This window comes from Narcine bancroftii, chromosome 3, assembly GCF_036971445.1.
Source record: "Narcine bancroftii isolate sNarBan1 chromosome 3, sNarBan1.hap1, whole genome shotgun sequence".
Classification (NCBI taxonomy): domain Eukaryota; kingdom Metazoa; phylum Chordata; class Chondrichthyes; order Torpediniformes; family Narcinidae; genus Narcine; species Narcine bancroftii.
In genome coordinates this window covers 104,473,594-104,492,515 of record NC_091471.1, presented here as the reverse complement: position 1 = coordinate 104,492,515, position 18,922 = coordinate 104,473,594, and the positions used below count along the sequence as shown (strand labels likewise).

Genomic DNA, 18,922 nt, shown 5'->3' with positions numbered 1-18,922 from the left:
TATGCTTTACTGTTATATTTATTTCTTCTTGCAGGTTAAAGTAACTCAGCAGTACACTTGCCTCTCTACCCACTGAGATTTCTAAAATAATTCCTCTGAAAGATTTTAGCACTTTTACTGTAACCTTTCAACTGCTTTGCTAACACACCACTCTCCATGTGTTAATGAATCCTGGCCAAGATCCACTAATTGCAAAAGCATTTTAAGATATACCCACTTTCATATTTTTCAACAATCTTTAACCACCAGATCTGGTAATTATCCCCCTACTCAATTTTTCTGTGTGTACTCTGCATTCAGCTTACATTGGCTCATTCCTTCTGTTACACATCCTTACCTTCCACCCCACCAGCCTCTGTCCTCAACATATTAACCTCCACAGTTTCCACCACCTACAACATGATTCCACCATCACACATCTTCCCCTTCCCTCTCCACCTTCTGCAGGGATCGCACCCTCCAGGTCTCCCTCATCCACTCATCCCTTCTCACTAAACACACTCTCAGTCCCTATGCCTGTGGCTGCTAGAAAAGCTACACTTGTGCCCATACCTCCTCCCTCACCACCAGTCTTTGCAAGTGAAGAAACTGCATCTGGTGGTCCCAAGGTGGCCTACTCTACATCAGAAAGGCTATACACAGAATGAAAGATTGTTTCGATAAGCACCTTTGCTCTGTCCACTGCAATAGTAGGAACCTCCCTGCAGCCAATCATTTTAATTCTACACACCATTCCCACACTGACATGTCTTTCCATGGCCTCATGCACTGCCAAACTGAGGCCACTCATGACTTGGAGGAACATTACCTTATATTCCATATGGACACTCTCCAACTGGACGACATTATCGTTGACTTCTCCAATTTCCTCCAAGTCTCTCTCATTCTCTATCCCCCTCTTTCCTTTCCTCCAGTTCCCTTCCTGTCTCCTATCAGAAAGCTAACCTCTCCTACCCTCCTTATTATCCTGTGCTCTTCCCCTTGTCCCTTCCTCCCTCCACTCCAATTTCCCATTTTATATTCAGGTACCTGCCTGTTTTTGCTTTTACCCGACAAAGGGCCCAGTCCCAAAATTTTGGCTCTGGATGCTGCGTGACTAGTTACATTTCTTCCGTACATTTCTATATTGCTCTTGATCCTAGCATCTGCAGACTTTCTTGTCTAACACCTTGATTCACTCTCTCCATGACTCTAAAGCCGTAGAGTGAGGAACATTCTAGACATGTAGCTGGCCTGATTCCAATTGCTTATTCCAAGGTCACAAGGGGAGGAGTTACCAGGGAGCGAGTCACCAGTGGGGGATGGGCCAGCCACCCATTGACATATACGCATACTTGTATCACCATATTCACCATCTCTTCTAAAACAAAACTCCGCCAGGCTAAAAATTCTCGAGGCTCAGCCGGACAGGTGGTCTCCTTTGCCTCTGCGACCAACGCAGTTCCACTGAAGGTCAGTGGTCAGCTCCATCGCTGGTCATGTGTCTTAAGGCTGGGGAGGGATGGCTGGATCCATAAGAGGTGGGGTTTGGCTGTATGTGGGGGCAGTTGTGGTGGTCAGAGCAGCTGGAGCAGGGTCTGGGGTTTATGGGTGGGAGTGGGTCTGTGGCCTGCACTAAGTCCCTAGTGGGGGCAGTATGGGTGTAGGTTGAAGAGCGTGGGAAGTGGGCAGGGGTTTCCGGCACGTGCTAAGTCCCGGGCGGGGACCATGTCCTCATAGTCATACTGAGGGTTGGTGTGCAGAAGCTGCACCTCTTCGACCAACAGGTTGGTCTTATGACCCCTCGCACGTTTTTGCAGTGGGACAGGTTCCAGGGATGAGAGCCAGGGTGGTAGTTTGGTTCCATCGCCGATTTGCTGGGGAAGGAAAACATGCATTCATGTGGGGTTGAGTTGGTCATGGTGCATAGCAGAGATTGGATGGCATGGAGTGCTTCCTGCCAATGGGACACCACCAGTTCCTTGGATTTAAGAGCCAGTAGGACAGCATTCCCAACTGTGGCATTTTCTCTCACTTCCTGGCTGTTCCCCTGGGGGTTGTAACTGGTCGTCCTACTAGTGGCAATGCCTCTAGCCAACAGGTACTGCCACAGTTCATCACTCATAAAGGATCACTGTGGAGATAATTTGAGTACCAGAGGAGAGTGAATATGCTGTGGAGCACCTTTACGACAGCGACTGAGGTCATGTCAGGACAGGGGATGGCAAAGGGGAACCTGGATTACTCGTCAATGACGTTCAAGAAGTATACGTTCCTGTTGGACGAAGCCCCTTGAAATCGATATTGAGTCATTCAAAGGGGCATGTGGCCTTTATGAGGTGCGACTTGAGGGGCTGGAAGAATTGTGGTTTGCACTCCGTGCAGACCAGACAGTGTCTGGTCAATGACCTGATGTCCTCATTGGAGTAGGGAGGGTTCTGTGCTTTCCCGAAGTGGAACCATCTCATGACTCTGGGGTGGCAAAGGTCATCATGGAGGGATTGGAGGTGGCTAAGATGCGCACTGGCGCACATTCCCCGGGATAGGGCATCTGGGGGTTTGTTAAACTTGCCCAGCCAGTATAGGATGTTGTAGTTGTAGGTGGAGAGCTCAGGATTTTGTTATTTTTGATCTTACCCCACAATTTGGTATTGAACATGAAAGCAACAGCTGATTGGTCCATTAGCAGGGTAAATCTCTTCCCGGTCAGATAACGACCCCAGTGGGATATCGCTTCAACAGAGAAGTGCTGTGTCTCAGAAAGGTATGGGAAGAAAATACTACTGGCCTGCTGGCTTGGTTGAGAGTAGCTCACTTTATTTTTTTTGCACTATTTTAAAAAAATCTTTATTTACGTAATTGTAATTTATAGTAATTTTTGTCCCATGTTCTGCACCATACTGCTGCCGCAAAACAACAAATTTCAAAACACATAATGTAAATGTCAATAAACCTGGTTTTGTTTCTGGATCTCTATTACATTGCTTAGAGACCATTCTTAAGTTCTGTCATGAGTTTTAAGTCCACAACTTTCTTGCTTGGAGGTAAGAATTTATCTAATAAAACTTAATGCAATAAATGTCCATGATTCCTATCAATATCATATTATTCAATAATTGATTGTATTTTCTTCCTCTGCTTTTTTTTTCTGTTTTCTCTTTCCTCCCTAATTTGCAAAGTGTTTTTTTTTGGTGCACAAAGATCCAGTAAATGTAACTTATAGCTGGTATTTTTATGCACACTTTTTGATCTTTTTATATTGGTTTGCAGGTCTTCCCAAAACTTATACACATATTACCGGATTCTGCATGCTAATGCTAATATGTTACCATTCCTTGACCTGTTGTAAAGATATCTTCACTGAGATAAGAGACTAATAATGACCAATGTTGTTACACTCATGAGAGATTAGCTATTTCATTTTTTTATGTTTGTATCATAAGCTATCCAACTCATAAGCTGTCTTTCAGCATAATTGCACATAACATCATCTACACCACTGCATCACCTCAAAGTTTACTTTCAATAGTTTGATAATTTTCATGCCTTAACCTACCTCGCTATGATCATGGTCCAGTTGTACATTACTGGCATTGTAATTATCAGGAGCCAATTGTAGTACAAGTTTCCTGCTGGGTCCAAAATGGGTAACCGTTTTGCCCATCTAAATATAAATTATACAGATGTAAAATCTTTATCATCCTTTTATTATGTGACATTTAAATGATATCTCCATTTAAAAAGCTACAAGTTTGAAAGAAGAAAAAGGCACTGAAAATAGTATTTGCTAAAAACATATTTTATGCAATTGCATTCTAGGTGGAAACCATGTATCAATTGCAAAATTTATAATTATTGACCAGAAAATATCCGTATCAATACATGGTTTACATCAACTAATCATTTATGATAATATTTCCAAAGCACTTCAACACAGTAGCATGCAACAAATTACTGGAGATTTCTTTCTCTGAAAAAAATATTGAACCAGTTGAGGTAAAGAAAAATAGTGGGGAGGTCATGAAGCATATAAGGATAACCGAGGAGGTAGTGATGGCTGTGTTGAAAAAGATAAAGGTGGATAAATCTCCGGGACCGGACAAAATATTCCCAAGGACACTCAGGGAGGCTAGTGGACAGATAGTGGGGCCATTAACAGAGATATTTAGGATGTCACTGGCCACAGGGATAGTGCCAAAGGATTGGAGGGTGGTGCATGTGGTTCCACTGTTTAAGAAAGGATCTAAATGTAAACCTGGGAATTATAGGCCCGTGAGTCTGACGTCTGTGGTGGGCAAGTTGATGGAAAGTGTTCTGAGGGATGGTATTTACAATTATTTGGAGGTACAGGGATTGCTAGGGAGTAATCAGCATGGTTTTGTCAGGGGTAGATCATGTTTGACAAACCTGATTGAGTTTTTCGAGGGGGTTACAAAAAAGGTTGATGAAGGGAAAGCTGTGGATGTTGTCTATTTAGACTTTAGTAAAGCTTTTGACAAAGTTCCCCACAGGAGGTTAGGAAAAAAGGTGGAGGCATTAGGTATAAATGAGGAGGTAGTGAAATGGATTCAGCAATGGTTGGATGGGAGGTGTCATTTAAGGTAGAAAATTGTTTGTCCAATTGGAGGCCAGGGATCGGTCCTGGGTCCACTATTGTTTGTTATATATATTAACGATCTGGAAGTAGGGGTGGAGAATTGGATAAGCAAGTTTGCGGATGATACAAAGATTGGTGGTGTTGTGGACAGTGAGGAAGATTACCGTAGATTAAAAGGTGATTTAGGAAGGCTGGAGGTGTGGGCTGAGAAATGGCTGATAGAATTTAATACAGATAAATGTGAGGTGTTACATTTTGGAAAGGCAAATCTAAATAGGTCATATGCATTAAATGGTAGGCTATTGAGATGTGCAGAGCAACAAAGGGATTTAGGAGTTGTGGTAAATAGTACCCTCAAGGCTGATACTCAGGTAGATGGTGTGGTGAAGAAGGCATTTGGAATGTTGGCCTTCATAAATTGGATTATTGAATTCAAGAGTAGGGAGGTTATGATGAAATTGTACAAGGCATTGGTGAGGCCAAATTTGGAGTACTGTGTACAGTTTTGGTCACCAAATTATAGGAAAGATATAAACAAAATAGAGAGAGTGCAGAGAAGGTTCACGAGAATGTTGACAGGATTTCAAGGTTTGTATTACAGGGAAAGGTTGTGCAGACTGGGGCATTTTTCTCTGGAGCATAGAAGATTGAGAGGGGACTAGATAGAGGTGTTTAAGATTTTAAAAGGGACAGACAGAGTAAACGTGGATAGGCTTTTTCAATTAAGAGTGGGGGATATTCAAACTAGAGGGCATGGTTTAAGATTGAAGGGGGAAAATTATAAGGGGAACATGAGGGGAAATTTCTTTACGCAAAGGGTGGTGGGGATGTGGAATGAGCTTCCGACAGACGTGGTCGAGGTGGGATCATTGGTTACATTTAAGGAAAGACTAGATAGTTACATGGATAGGAGAGGACTGGAGGGGTATGGACCAGGTGCTGGTCAGTGGGACTAAGAGGGTGGGGATTTGTTACGGCATGGACTAGTAGGGCCGAACTGGCCTGTTCTGTGCTGTAAGTGGTTATATGGTTATATGGCATTAGTGAGTTTATGGCATTTTGAGAGTTTTGTGGTTACCATTACTGACATCAGTTTACATTTAAGATAAAGTATTGATTTGGTTACCTGAGTTTAAATTTACTGTATGCCATGAAGGATTTCAATCTTTTATCTCTGGATCCATGATCCAGAACTTTTTCCACTATTCCATTATCTTAACCACTACACAACATTCCTGCCATGAATTTCTTTCCATGAATTACTTAGATATTAAAATGCATTGCTTTCCTTGCATATCTGATATTATAACCATAAAATAAAAACATTTCCATAAATTATATACCCACAGCTAGAGCAATATGCTGTACTCCAACTGAGTAAAATCCAAGGACACTTACTGAAATTTGCCTTTCTTCTCTTCTTTCTTCTCTCCTTTTTCCTTTTCTTCTTCATTTTCTTTCTTCTCTTTGTCCCTTTTCTTCTCTTTGTCCTTTTTCTTCCCTTTTTTGCCACCAGATTTGCTGTAAAAGGGAATGGTATTTGTCACTTGCACAGTAAGAGAAGTCATTTCAAAGGATGTGCATAGTGAAACTCTCACCCTTTATTTTCCTTTTTGTTCTTTTTGGATTCTTTCTTTTTTCCTTTTTCTCTAAAAATAAACATAATAGGTATTATCCAGTATGTTTATAATCCATTACTCATCATTAATGATTCTCTTCATACTTTTTTTCCCAACTTTATTTAAAATTTTTAAAAAACTTATACAAAATACGTAATATAAAAAACAAAAACAAACTACAACTACCCCTCCCCCTCCCTCAGCATACCCGGCAAGGGGAGCGTGCAAAGACCAATAAAAAAAAAACTTGTACAACACTTTAAGATATTACTAAACCCATACAATTCAAATAAGGCGACCACATCTTAATAAAAAAATAATTATCCATACAAACTGTATGTTATTTACTCCATATAAATACAAGATTTCAACTCATGACGCCAATGAATTATATTCACCTCAACTTCATCCTTCCATGAAACAGCCACACATTTATGTGCTACCGCCAATGCTAAATGAAGAAAGGCTGTCTGAAACTTATCCAACCCCAGATCAGTAAGTAGGGCAGTACAACCCTACAGGAAAATTTTTAGATCTAATAGAAATTTAATCTTAAACAATTTTTGAAGAAATTCCCTAATCTTTGCTAAAATGGTTGAACCTTATCACAAAAGCAAACTGAATGTAAAAATGTTCCTACACATACTCCACATCTAAAACATGCTTCTGAATGACTAAATCCATATTTTTTTCCATTTCTCAGGGGTCAGATACAACTGATGCAAAAAGTTATAATTAACCATACTATATCTTACATTAAGCAATTTAGTCACTCCATCATGACACATAGTCTCCCAATCAGCCTGATCAATATGACACATTAAATCACTTTCCCATTTGGACCTAGATTTATCTAAATTTATTTTATCCATTGTGTCTTGACTGTTTGAATGACTATTTTAGTTCTGTCTTCACCAAGGAAGACATAACTAATCTACAGGAAATTATTGAGGATCGGGGATCTATTGTGACGGAGGGACTAAAAGAAATAATTGTAAGTCGAGAAGTTGTATTAGTTAAATTGCAGGGATTAAAGGCAGATAAATCCCTGGGGCTGGATAGTCTGCATCCGAGAGTGCTGAAGGAAATAGCCCAGGAAATAGTGGATGCGTTGGTGATAATGTTTCAAACCTCTTTGGATACTGGATTAGTTCCTGAGAATTGAAGGGTGGCCAATGTAACCCCATTCCTTAAGAAGGGAGGGAGAGAGAAATCGGGAAACTACAGACCAGTTAGCTTGACATCGGTAGTAGGGAAGGTGCTAGAATCGGTTATCAAAGATACAATTGCAGTACATTTGGAAAGCAGTGGTATCATTGCACAGAGTCAGCATGGTTTTGTGAAGGGGAAATCATGTCTGATGAATCTAATAGAGATTTTTGAGGATATAACCAGTAGAGTGGATAGGGGAGAACCAGTGGATGTGGTATATCTGGACTTTAGTAAGGCGTTTGATAAGGTTCTGCACAGAAAGCTAGCGTATAAACTTAAAGAGCACAGTATAGGAGGTATGGTATTAAGGTGGATAGGAAATTGGTTGAGGGACAAGAAGCAAAGAGTAGGAATAAATGGGTTCTTTTCAGAATGGCAGCCAGTGACTAGTGGGATGCTGCAGGACTCAGTGCTGGGGCTGCAGTTGTTTACGATATATATCAACAACTTAGATGTGGGAATAGATAGCAGTATCTCGAAATTTGCAGACGATATGAAGTTGGGTGGCAGGGTTAGCTGTGTGGAGGATGCCAGGAGAGTGCAGGGTGATTTGGACAAGTTAGGTGAGTTGGCTAGGACGTGGCAGATGCAGTTTAATGTGGATAAATGTGAAATTATCTACTTTGGAGGGAAGAACAGGAAAAAGGATTATTATTTAAATGGTAACTGTTTAGGAAAAGGGGAGATGCAGCGAGACTTGGGTGTTGCTGTGCATCAGTCGTTGAAAGTGGGTGTGCAGGTGCAGCAGGCGGTGAGGAGGGCGAATGGTATGTTGGCGCTCATAGCAAGAGGATTTGAGTACAGGAGTAGGAAGATCCTGCTGCAGCTGTACAGAGCCTTGGTGAGACCCCACCTGGAGTACTGTGTGCAGTTTTGGTCGCCTTATCTGAGGAAGGATATCCTTGCCTTGGAGGGGCTGCAGAGAAGGTTCACTAGGTTGATACCGGGGATGGAGGGACTGGCATATGAAGAAAGGTTGGATAGACTAGGCTTGTATTCTCTGGAATTTAGAAGATTGAGGGGGGATCTTATAGAAACATAAAATTCTTAAGGGTTTAGACAGACTAGACTCAGGAAGGTTGTTTCCAATGCTGGGAAAAATCAGAACCAGGGGCCATAGTTTAAGGATAAAGGGGAAGTATTTTAGGACTGAGATGAGGAAACATTTCTTCTCTCAGAGAGTGGTAAATGTGTGCAATTCTGCCACAGGAAGTAGTTGAGGCCATTTCCCTGTCAATATTTAAGTGTAGATTAGATTTGGCCCTTGTGACCAAGGGGATTTCGGGGTATGGGGAGAAAGCAGGAACCGGGTACTGATCAGCCATGATCATAATGAATGGCGGTGAAGGCTTGAAGGGCCAAGTGGCCTACTCCTACACCTGTTTTCTATGTTTCTATGCAACAATGTGTACATCTCAGAAATAAAACCCCGAGTTAATGAATGAGAAATCAAGAACTCAAATTTCGTTAACTTAAGGATTTTCATCTCTCTTCCGAAATTATCCTTCACTAATGTTCTAAGCTGATAATACACAAATAAAGAATTCACTGAAATTCCAAATTTCTCCCCAAGTTGATTAAAAGATAAAAATTTACTCTATTCAAAACAATCTCACAATAATTTTATTCCTTTAATCTGCCAGTCTTTTAAAAATCTATTATTCAGTGAAAAAGGTATCAATTTATTTTGATATATTGGAGCCTGGACCGATAATTTACCTTTCATACCTATCAATAAATTCCTTTTAGTCCAAATCTCTAACAAATGTTTTAAAATTGGTACATTATATCTCTGTAATAAAATAGAATTCTACTTAAATATAATGTGGATAGGATTCTGAAATACTAACCAATTTTACCCTAGCCCAAGTAGGAGGATACGAAACATCCAATATATGATTAATAAATCTTAATTGGGCAGCTTTATAATAATTTTGAAAATGAGGTAATTGCAGACCTCCCAACGCATATTTCCGACTCTCTTCATACGCGAAATATTTAAAATCCAATTGTATTTATTTATTTCCATTTTAAAAGTCTGAAACTTATTAGTTGCATTATTAGTTTAAAGTTACAACTGCACATATAACCCTTTTCACAAGCTCAGGACAACTCAATGTTTTTTATAATTAAAAAGTACTTCAGGAGCGTAGTCACTGCTGTGATGTTATAACCAATCCATGTGCTCTCTCAAACACAAATGAATAAATGGCAACAACATTTATTCTTGGTACTGGTTGAGGCATTAAATTGTAACCAGAGAGAACAGTTGACCACTGTCAGAAAGGGCAGATGGATTGAACATATCATATGAATGAACTCTAAAGGTAGCACTTCAGTACTGAATTGTGCAAGTCATATTATGTTCTCAAATATGAGGAATGGGGTTTGATTCATTGGAGAGAATGCTGTCCCTCCATCATATATGACATGATTTTTTTTAAATCACAAAACACTTATTCTCTGTATGTTCATCAATTCAGAAATCCACCAAATACTTACTCGTTGTTGTTGCAGTTATTAATGTTAGACATCTCTACATCAGAAGGAAGGAATTGGTTCCTAAGAGACAGGTAATTGGTTAGAAATATGGTTAACTCAACACAAAAATTATAAATGGATAACTGTGAATTCTAAGTAAATGTTGATCTGAAATAACTTTAAATGGATGAATATTACGCAGCCCACACTAAGTAAAAGCATAAAAAAAATGAACTCTTACAGTACAGAGGTTACACGCCTTTAGTCAAACTGTCAGTTATTTCAACTTTCTCTAATATTCAGGACAATGTGGATTTTCTAATGAAGGGTTTGAGTGATGCCACTGATCTTCTGGAACTCTAGAACTTCTTTCTGACAAGTTGAAAATACATTTTCAGGGCTTAAAATGTGTTAGAGTGGTGGTAGCCATGGAAGCAATGTGATGAACAATTGGAAATTTAATTACAGCTGTTCTATTGCTTTGTTATGTTTATCAGTATTATAAACAATAATATTTGCTAAGCTGCTAGAAAATAAAAGTATAATCACTTTGTTCTATGTAACTTTTTTTGTGTGAAATAAACCATCAAGCAAGCCTGACAAATCCAATATCAATTGAAAACCTGAGTATCAGGATCCAGTCTGGGATCCCACCAGCAATGGCCTGCTTTGTATGGGGCCATAAAACCTTGCATGACTGATGTCTTTCCTACATCAATCATGCCAGTTGGCCTAGACCCCCTCTGTATACCAAGGCTCATTGTGCTTCACTGAGGAACACTACATCTGATCTGAACTAGGTGCATACTGGATCCTATTAAGCTGAAGTAAAATGAGTTTACTGCACTGTTTTAACACAATAACAACCCCTGTTAACATGTGCAAAGGTTCCACTAGGACCCATTTTGACTGGGAGGAACTAAAAAGTGCCCTATTAGACACCAAGCAAATTGTTGTCCTGGCAGTTTCTCATCGTCTTCATCAGATTATCACTGAGGGTCTAGAAGATTAAGTAATACTGATTATATGATACTTCAAAATAAAATAAAATTAGAACACGTCCTTCCAAATTACTAGATCAAATAGTAACTCAGGACCAAGAGAAAGTCAGAATTGGGAGAGGAATTGTGAATGGGAAAAGCCAGTGCCTTCCTCAGGTCCTCAGGTCCTGTGTCAAACCATTCAATATGCATCTTGGGTTTCGAGCCCAGAGGACTCCAAAGCCCAGCAGCAATAGAAATTCACCAAGACAATGGGTACTTAAACAAAAGTTGCTTTTAATTTTCTTTAAACATAATAACAGGATCAATCTTATTACTCTTAACTTAACCTAACAACCCCCTTCTAATTCTAAGCGCATGTGTATGTAATGTGTATATATATTTGCTCAGGAAAGTTCTCTGTTTCATTGTCCAGTCATTCGCTTTTCACTTCTCCAAGTTCACTGGAATCAGGCAATTCTCATACTGTGCACAGAATTCAACATTTATGATGTCCACCAGGTTCTGGTGTTTAAAGTTAAATGGTTATCACTCAGGAAAATTCTTCTTGGTTTCAGAGAAATATTTGTTGCTCACTGGACACACACAAACTAATTTCCTCCAATTGGTCACTTCACTGTCTTGCTGAAGAAACTTGCCCCATCATGGGTTTTCCAAATGATAACCTCTTCTTCCATGTCACCACAGAGTGCCTCTTGTTTCCCTTATTTCAGGAGAAACCCTCTAGCCAGCAATTTCCTCTTGTAAGGACTACAAGGGATTTGAACAGGCTGAATTCAGAACTCACAATGGATCTTCAAAATGAGTTTTTTCAACAAGCCTGCCAGCTTGACATTTTTCAGCCTCAACTGCTACTGTAGAACTGACTTCTCTCTCTCCTAAAAGAGAAATCACCTGTTTGTTTTTCTTCTCTCTGCTTGTAAAAACCAAATGATTTCTTACAGGGCTCCAAACCCAAACTTTGTGAAAGATCTTATCATTATCTTTGACCCTGGACTTTAATGCATCAGCATTCTTCATTGCTTCTGCAAAGTTAATCGGACCATCAACATCTAGCTTCAGAAAAGCTTTTACATTTAAAATGAGCTGTCTTTTGTGGTGTTATTCTGTTTATGAAGTATAACCTACACTAAACCCCCACAATCTATCTCTTTTAAAGACATATTTATCCATAACCATACTAATATAACTCATAACACTTGTCTGAAACTCAACCAAGCAGACAAACTGGAAGTCCATGGACTGGAGGGCATCCAAGGAGCAGATGTAAGGCAGATTCATCTTTGGGTGGAGATCCAGCAGGTTGGAAAATGGGGAGGACTAAATGGAACCACATATGAATGGAACCAACATAATAGTGTAGCAGTAAGGGATGCGGTAGCACAGCTCCAGACTTGTGTTTCATCCTGACCATGATATAATTTGTATGGAATTCACACATTAGCCATGAGTGCAGAAGTCATGGTTGGCCAGCACAGAAACAGGTCCTTCAGTCCATTGTTCCCATGCTGACCATTTTCCCATTTACACTGATTCCATAGATTGGATGTCCTGATTATCTTCCACATTCCAAAGATGTGCAGTTGAGTTATTTGGTTACAGTAAAGTACCCCTTAGTCCAGGTAAATGGCAAAAGAATCAAAGCAGAGTTGATGGGCACATGAGAAAGAATAAACAGAAGGGAAAATAATGATCAGCTGGTTGCTGACATTGAACTACTGAATAGCCTTGCGTCTTATAATAAATAACTAAACAAAAACAGTGTTCTATTACAGGGTGATTTAACATTAGAGTACGGTATATTTAGTGGATCAGAACTGAGATCTATACCACACTGGTATTTCTTTGTAGAAATATTACTTTTCAAGCAGACAAAGAACTCAGTTGAGAATGTAATGAGATATTTTAGCTATGGCCTGTCAAGTTATATAATTTATGCTGACTGATTTCCAAATGAACTCAATGGATTTTGGTACAGGAAGACAGATCTGCCAAACCTAGTTGCATGTAGAAACTTACAAGTGCTCAAGAGAGGTCTATGCATTTCCCAAGGACACGTTTAATAGGTTAATGTCAGAAAGAGAAAGTGGAAAAATTTGCAATTTCATTACGTTTCCTTTGTTAATAGATCCAATGCCAACATTTCTAAAACCAGAATCCAAATTAGACTTCAGGCATTCAATTTGGAGCACAATTCAAACAAAAGGATTTTGGCAAATGCTAAATCTAATTGCTAATCTGATATCTAGTAAGACACCTTAATTGGTTCTTTCATACCTGCTTTGTCCATTCTCCATCTGTTCAACCTCATCCCCTGCAGGATGAACTGACACCTGGGGAATGTGTAGGTAGGTCCGATGTGTATTAATTATAGCTGCCATTTGGATAGCAAAATTGATTCCTAAAAAGAAAAAAGGCAACAAATAATTTGAAGCAATACATTTGCTTTTTTTTTTGTCCCATATGGTATTCAAGTTCACTCAATTGAGATGCGTTAATCAGATTTGTTCATTATTTTCCCTTGCACCTATTTTAATTTTGGTACTTGTAGATTAATTTATGGCCACCTGATGAAGCTACACAATGGTTTATATCCATGCAGTATGTTAGAGACAGCTCTCTAGTTCTGCCGAATCTATTCATGCATGATGGGGGTCTAACAGTTGAAGGTGCATCCTTTAACACTTCCAGCTTCACTAATGGTAGAGCTCAGCCCTTGAGTGCAAAATACAAGATTGAAGAAATGGCAATCATTTTCTTTCTAACCCAATCAGAATTTGTCATGAACATGTCATGAAATTTGATGTTTTGCAACAGTATTACAGAGTAAAATTTTCTCTAATAATTTTGACAAATGACAATGTAATCTAATAATTAATTTGTCATCCTGTGAGATACCTTAACTTTAAGTGATTTTCTCAAACTCACTTTGACTATTCTCTGCTTGCTTGATTTCATAACCTGCAGAATGCACTGAGCCCTGGCGAATGTGTAGAGAGCTTCAGATAGAATTGTTCACATATGCCACCTTGACAAGATTGATTAATCCTTGGCCTCCCTCTGAGTTTTTCACCATTACACAGTTTAATTCAGACAATTCAATTCAGTCTACATCCTGTCATGGCACAGATCTGTTTCTTGGATTCAACAATCAAGTATCACATTGAAGCTATAGGATCAATTATGGTTGAGCCAAAATATTCTTTAATAGCTACAGATACCAACATTTTCCTGACAATGACACATGCAGTGTTCAGGACAAATCCAACTTGGCCAGTCATCTTCATTGGGGTATTTGGACAGCATGGGCTTGAGCCCTGTTACAGTGCTGTATGTCGAAATTTAAATTTAATTTTCTATCAGCCTGCAATCAAACATCGTCAAAATGTTGGAAGGCGTCACTGACAATAATACTAAATGAAACTTAATCATCAATTACAGATGATTGCAGTTGTTTAATCATCAGGAAACCAGGACAACGTTTCTCATGGCAATGGAACAGGACCAAGCATCTCAGCTTTACGTTACATTGATGTAAGAAATAGGGATGTTCTGCGATGATTGCACAATGTTCATTTAAACTTGAAATACAGCCATCAGGTAATCAAATGCTGAATATTGTATCTATTACAAACCTTTCTTTGCATTGGTGCCATGCCAGTTAATCACATCGCAATGGTTGCCAAATTAATGTTAGCATTAGCCTGCATCCAGTGAATGAAAGAGTAGGATGTTAGGTTGCATTAACTGACCCCCATTGAGTTCAGCCCTGTTGATACATTCCTCTTTACCTCATGCTGGTTTGACACTATTAAAATTGATCATCCTTTTTTAGTTGTTGATTAATTTCTTCCAGGTGTTGCTATGATCCTATTGGTATTAATATAGTTGTTTCAAATTGTAAGTTTGCATTTGTCCCTGAACCTTTACCTGACTGAGACCTTAGCATTTAGAGACCTATGTAGAAAGGCCCTCCCTTTGGAATGGTTCATTGCTGTGCAAACTAAGAAAGACCATGAAAGACAAGACTGCTGTTGGATGAGGAAGAGGAATTGTTCAGAGGGAAGTTCAAGATTTTTACCTAGCAATGATCCGTCAGTTGTTGGGATGTGATTAAAAAAGACTCTGAGGGACCAAATTAATCTGCATCTGGAAAAGGGGAGATTAATCAAAGATAGTCGAGATGGATTTATAAGTGAAAGTTTCTGCCTCATTAATTCGGTTGAATTTTTTGAATAGATAACAGAAAGTACTAACGAGGGCAGTGTTTTACCTGGGCTTCAGTAAGACATTTGGTGTGGTCCCATAGGGATAGGATTAGAGTCCGTGGGATCTAGAGCATGTTAGCAAATTGAATCCACAATCAGCTTGGTAATAGGATGCAGCTGTTGTTGATGGGGAGTTATTTTTTTCTGATTGGAAGCCAGTGACTACATGAATAGGTACTGGGTCACTTACAGTTTGTTGTTTACATTCGTGGTATGGATTTAGCTGACACTAAAATTATAGTGTTGATAGGGAGAGGGATGGTGAAAGGCTACAGGATGATATTGACCATTTGGTAAAATGGGCACAGTAATGGTCAATGGTGTTTGATCCTGATAATTGCAAGGTGATGTGTTTTGGGAGCATCATTAAGGATAGGACATAAATAATAAAAGCTTGGACCTGAGGGAGTATTAAGGGACCTTAGTGCACATGTTCAAGGATCCCTGGAGGCAGAGAAGATTATAAGGATGGCATATGAATTGTATATGCTTTTATTTGCTTTAATTAATCATGAAATATACTATAACAGTGGTTCTCAACCTTTTTCTTTCTATTCACGTACTACTTTAAGTAATCCATATGCCATAGGTGCTCTGTGATTAGTAAGGGATTACTAATAATTAGTAAGATGGTATGTGAATGGGAAGAAAAAGTTTGAAAAAACCATTGTTTTAATCGTACCTAATTGACTTGTTATGTGCATGGTTTCATAACTCCAAAGGAAATGGGCCAATGACAATTTTTCTCAAGCAAAATGTTTCAATAACAATTGGGTCCATAGCAGTGATTCTCAACTTTTCCTTCTCACCCACATACCACTTGAAGCATCCCTTAACTAATCACAGAGCACAGATGGCATAGGGATTACTTCAAGTGGTATGTGAGTGGAAAGAAAAAGGTTGAAAACCACTGCACAATAAGAACTAGGAGACTATAAAACATTGGTTTTATTATTATTTATTAGGGTAAAGAATAGGAGATTTAAAAAGAATCTGGTGCTTTTCTCACCCAAAAATGGTTAGTCTTGAACTCATTGCCTGAGGGGGTGGTGGAGGCAATTACTCTCATAATTAAAAATATCTAGACAAGCACTTCAGTCGCTTATGCATTTAAGGCTATGGACCAAGTGTTGGTAAGTATTATCATTTGTTCAACTTCAAGTTTATTTTCATCTGATTGCATATTGTTATTAGGACTAACAAATGGAAGATTTACCAGACAACGGTAAATTCAAAATAATAGTTTTTATTAAACTATTAATAACATAACTTTTCTTATTTAGCTCTAAATTTAACCCCACTATACGCAAATGTAAATGTGTGTGTGTGTATTAAAGTCCAAAACCATCACAATTTAAGCTAGATTGCGAAAAAGTCAATTTTAAAATCCAGTTTCAAACATCTTGTTGACTTCAGGATCCTTTTAAATTGCAGTTCAAAAGTAATTATAAAGCACTTTTAAACATTATATTTTCAGATCTCTTTAAACTCATGAGTTTTTTGATGAGCTGTCTTGGAGATATTCTTCAAACAGGAGTGACCATCTTCTGCTTTTCTTTTCTTAAAAGAGCAGTCCTGTATTTCCAGGATGTCAATATTCAGATCTTCTGTTTTCAGTTTTCTTCCATGATGGGGCTGCTCTCTTTATTTTGAAAAGTGCAGTCAGAAAATGGTCTCCCTTTTGAAATCCACTTTTTCTGCTTTCCCTTTTTAGGAGTAACACATAACAGCACCTATTACAGTTACTGTAATTCAACCCTGTCTTTCACTTCTATATATTTTCAGCATAGATTTGTTAACATTTTATTATGGTTACTTATCATTGTTAGTTATTATGATTTTATACACATTGATTAAATATATTTTTTTTTAAAAACCTGTCTTGCACAAGGTTCCAACTTCTGTATGTGTCCAACAGGATCTTGATTTCTGAACTGATTCAAAATGTCTGAATTTGCTGATCTATATCTCAAAATCATGTGACAGTTCATTAATGAGATAATCTCAATTCTTGAAAACCATGTGACCATATACTGGAATCTTTAACAGATTTAGATTAATTTCTGCAAAATCTCTTGCCTTTTCAATAACACTCCATATCTATAACAAGCTCTGATCTCATCTGTTCAAGAGGCTTAAGTGGTTTGGTTGGTTCCAGAAAGTCTAATGATCACAAGCAAAACCCGTTTTTGTTTAAACAGATGGCCTTCTTCACCAGTTCTTCTTGAGTACTTGAATACTTCAGCTTTTTAATAAAGCAAACACTCCATTGTTCTTGAATCAATTAAAACCCATTTCAGTTCCATTTGCTCTGTCTTTCTAGATATCACGACTCCAAAAGATTGCCTCACTTCTGAATGTATTGTTTGGGTGTGTGAAACCCTATACCAGCCAACAATTCCCTCACTAGAAATATATCTAACTCTATAACTTATTTTACTGAGACATTTTTATTTGAAGTACAACTTAATATTAACCTAAACATTAATATTAACACAGATCCATTACAATAGACAAATATAACCGGACAAAACAGCGTATCTCCAGACCATAGTGCCCTCACACAGACACAGAGTACACCCTACACACAAACATCAAGTATACACAGTGATCCAAAATAAGAATATATATAAAAATATGTTATGGGTTTCTGGGATTGTCTCACCATCTGCAGGAAGAAGCTGTTTTCCATCCTAACAATCCTGGTTTTATGCTCCTGTACTTCTTCCTGAAGGTAGTGTCTCAATGATATGTCAGGCTGGATGTTAAGGGTCCTAAATGATTCTCTGAGTCCTCTTTAATCACTGCTTTTGAGGATATAATTGATAGAGGGGAGACCCCAGTGATCTTCTAAGCAGATTTAATCACCCTCCATACTGACCTCTAATCTGATGCTTTTCAGCTACTGTACCACACTATGATGCAGCCAGCCAGGACATTTGCCTCCAGCACTCTTGCAACTTCTGTAGCACTTGTTCAATTCATCTGTAATCCCAGCTCCTGATCCAAACCTCCAACAGGGTCAGGAAGCCTTCAGTGCCTGAGGCCCTTTCAGGAGCCCTCTTGCCCTCAGCCCCCTCTCAAATCCTGACTCCAAACAAGTCTCCAGCAGCCTGCAGACATGCAGGTCCACTGACAGCAAATAGCCCAAAGTTTGTGTGTGTGTCTCTCAGCTGCTGAGCCCTTCGTTGGTCCACCAGCCTAGTCATTGTTCTATAGAGTCGTGTCCTCTGCTTCTCCTTTTCATCAGGGTGGTGGGGGGTTCTAACTGTTTCTGGTGCCCTGTGCCAGTCTGCTGCTGGAATTGCAAACCCTCATGGCCGCTGCCACGCATGGGCATCACCATCTTGGGCACAGACCCTGTGGCTGCAGGATTTTAAATAACAAACATCTCCTTTATTGGGTTGTTTAAAGCCAGTATGGGGCCACTGACATTGGAACAGGGGGGCTGAACCCTTTGGATCAACACTGTTTCTCCACTCTCCAGGATCTACACAAGTGGCACCACTGCCAGAACAGCAATTTTTATTCAAAAATAAAAAAATTTAAAATATTTTCACTGAAACACTTGTAGATTAGATGACATCCACTTACCCTACAATGAAACTTTACATTTACTGTCAAATGTTACATCATGTTCAGTTTTGGTCAATTTTAATGTTTTTAAATCTATTTTCATTGACATAAAATTCATGCACACTCAGAACATCTCCATTACTCCCAAAACATCACTTATTATGTCCTTAGCACATACTTTCTCAGAGA

General features: G+C 38.9%; 1 protein-coding gene across 1 annotated transcript in view; it reads right to left on the bottom strand.

The window, feature by feature from the left end:
* The window catches only part of cnga1b (cyclic nucleotide gated channel subunit alpha 1b), a 48,128-nt gene that overhangs the window by 20,498 nt on the left and 8,708 nt on the right, over positions 1-18,922 (bottom strand). The window contains 5 exon segments of the mRNA XM_069923091.1: positions 3,536-3,643; positions 5,975-6,097; positions 6,169-6,225; positions 9,910-9,969; positions 13,167-13,290. Of these exon segments, the coding sequence (XP_069779192.1) occupies positions 3,536-3,643; positions 5,975-6,097; positions 6,169-6,225; positions 9,910-9,969; positions 13,167-13,290 (472 nt within the window).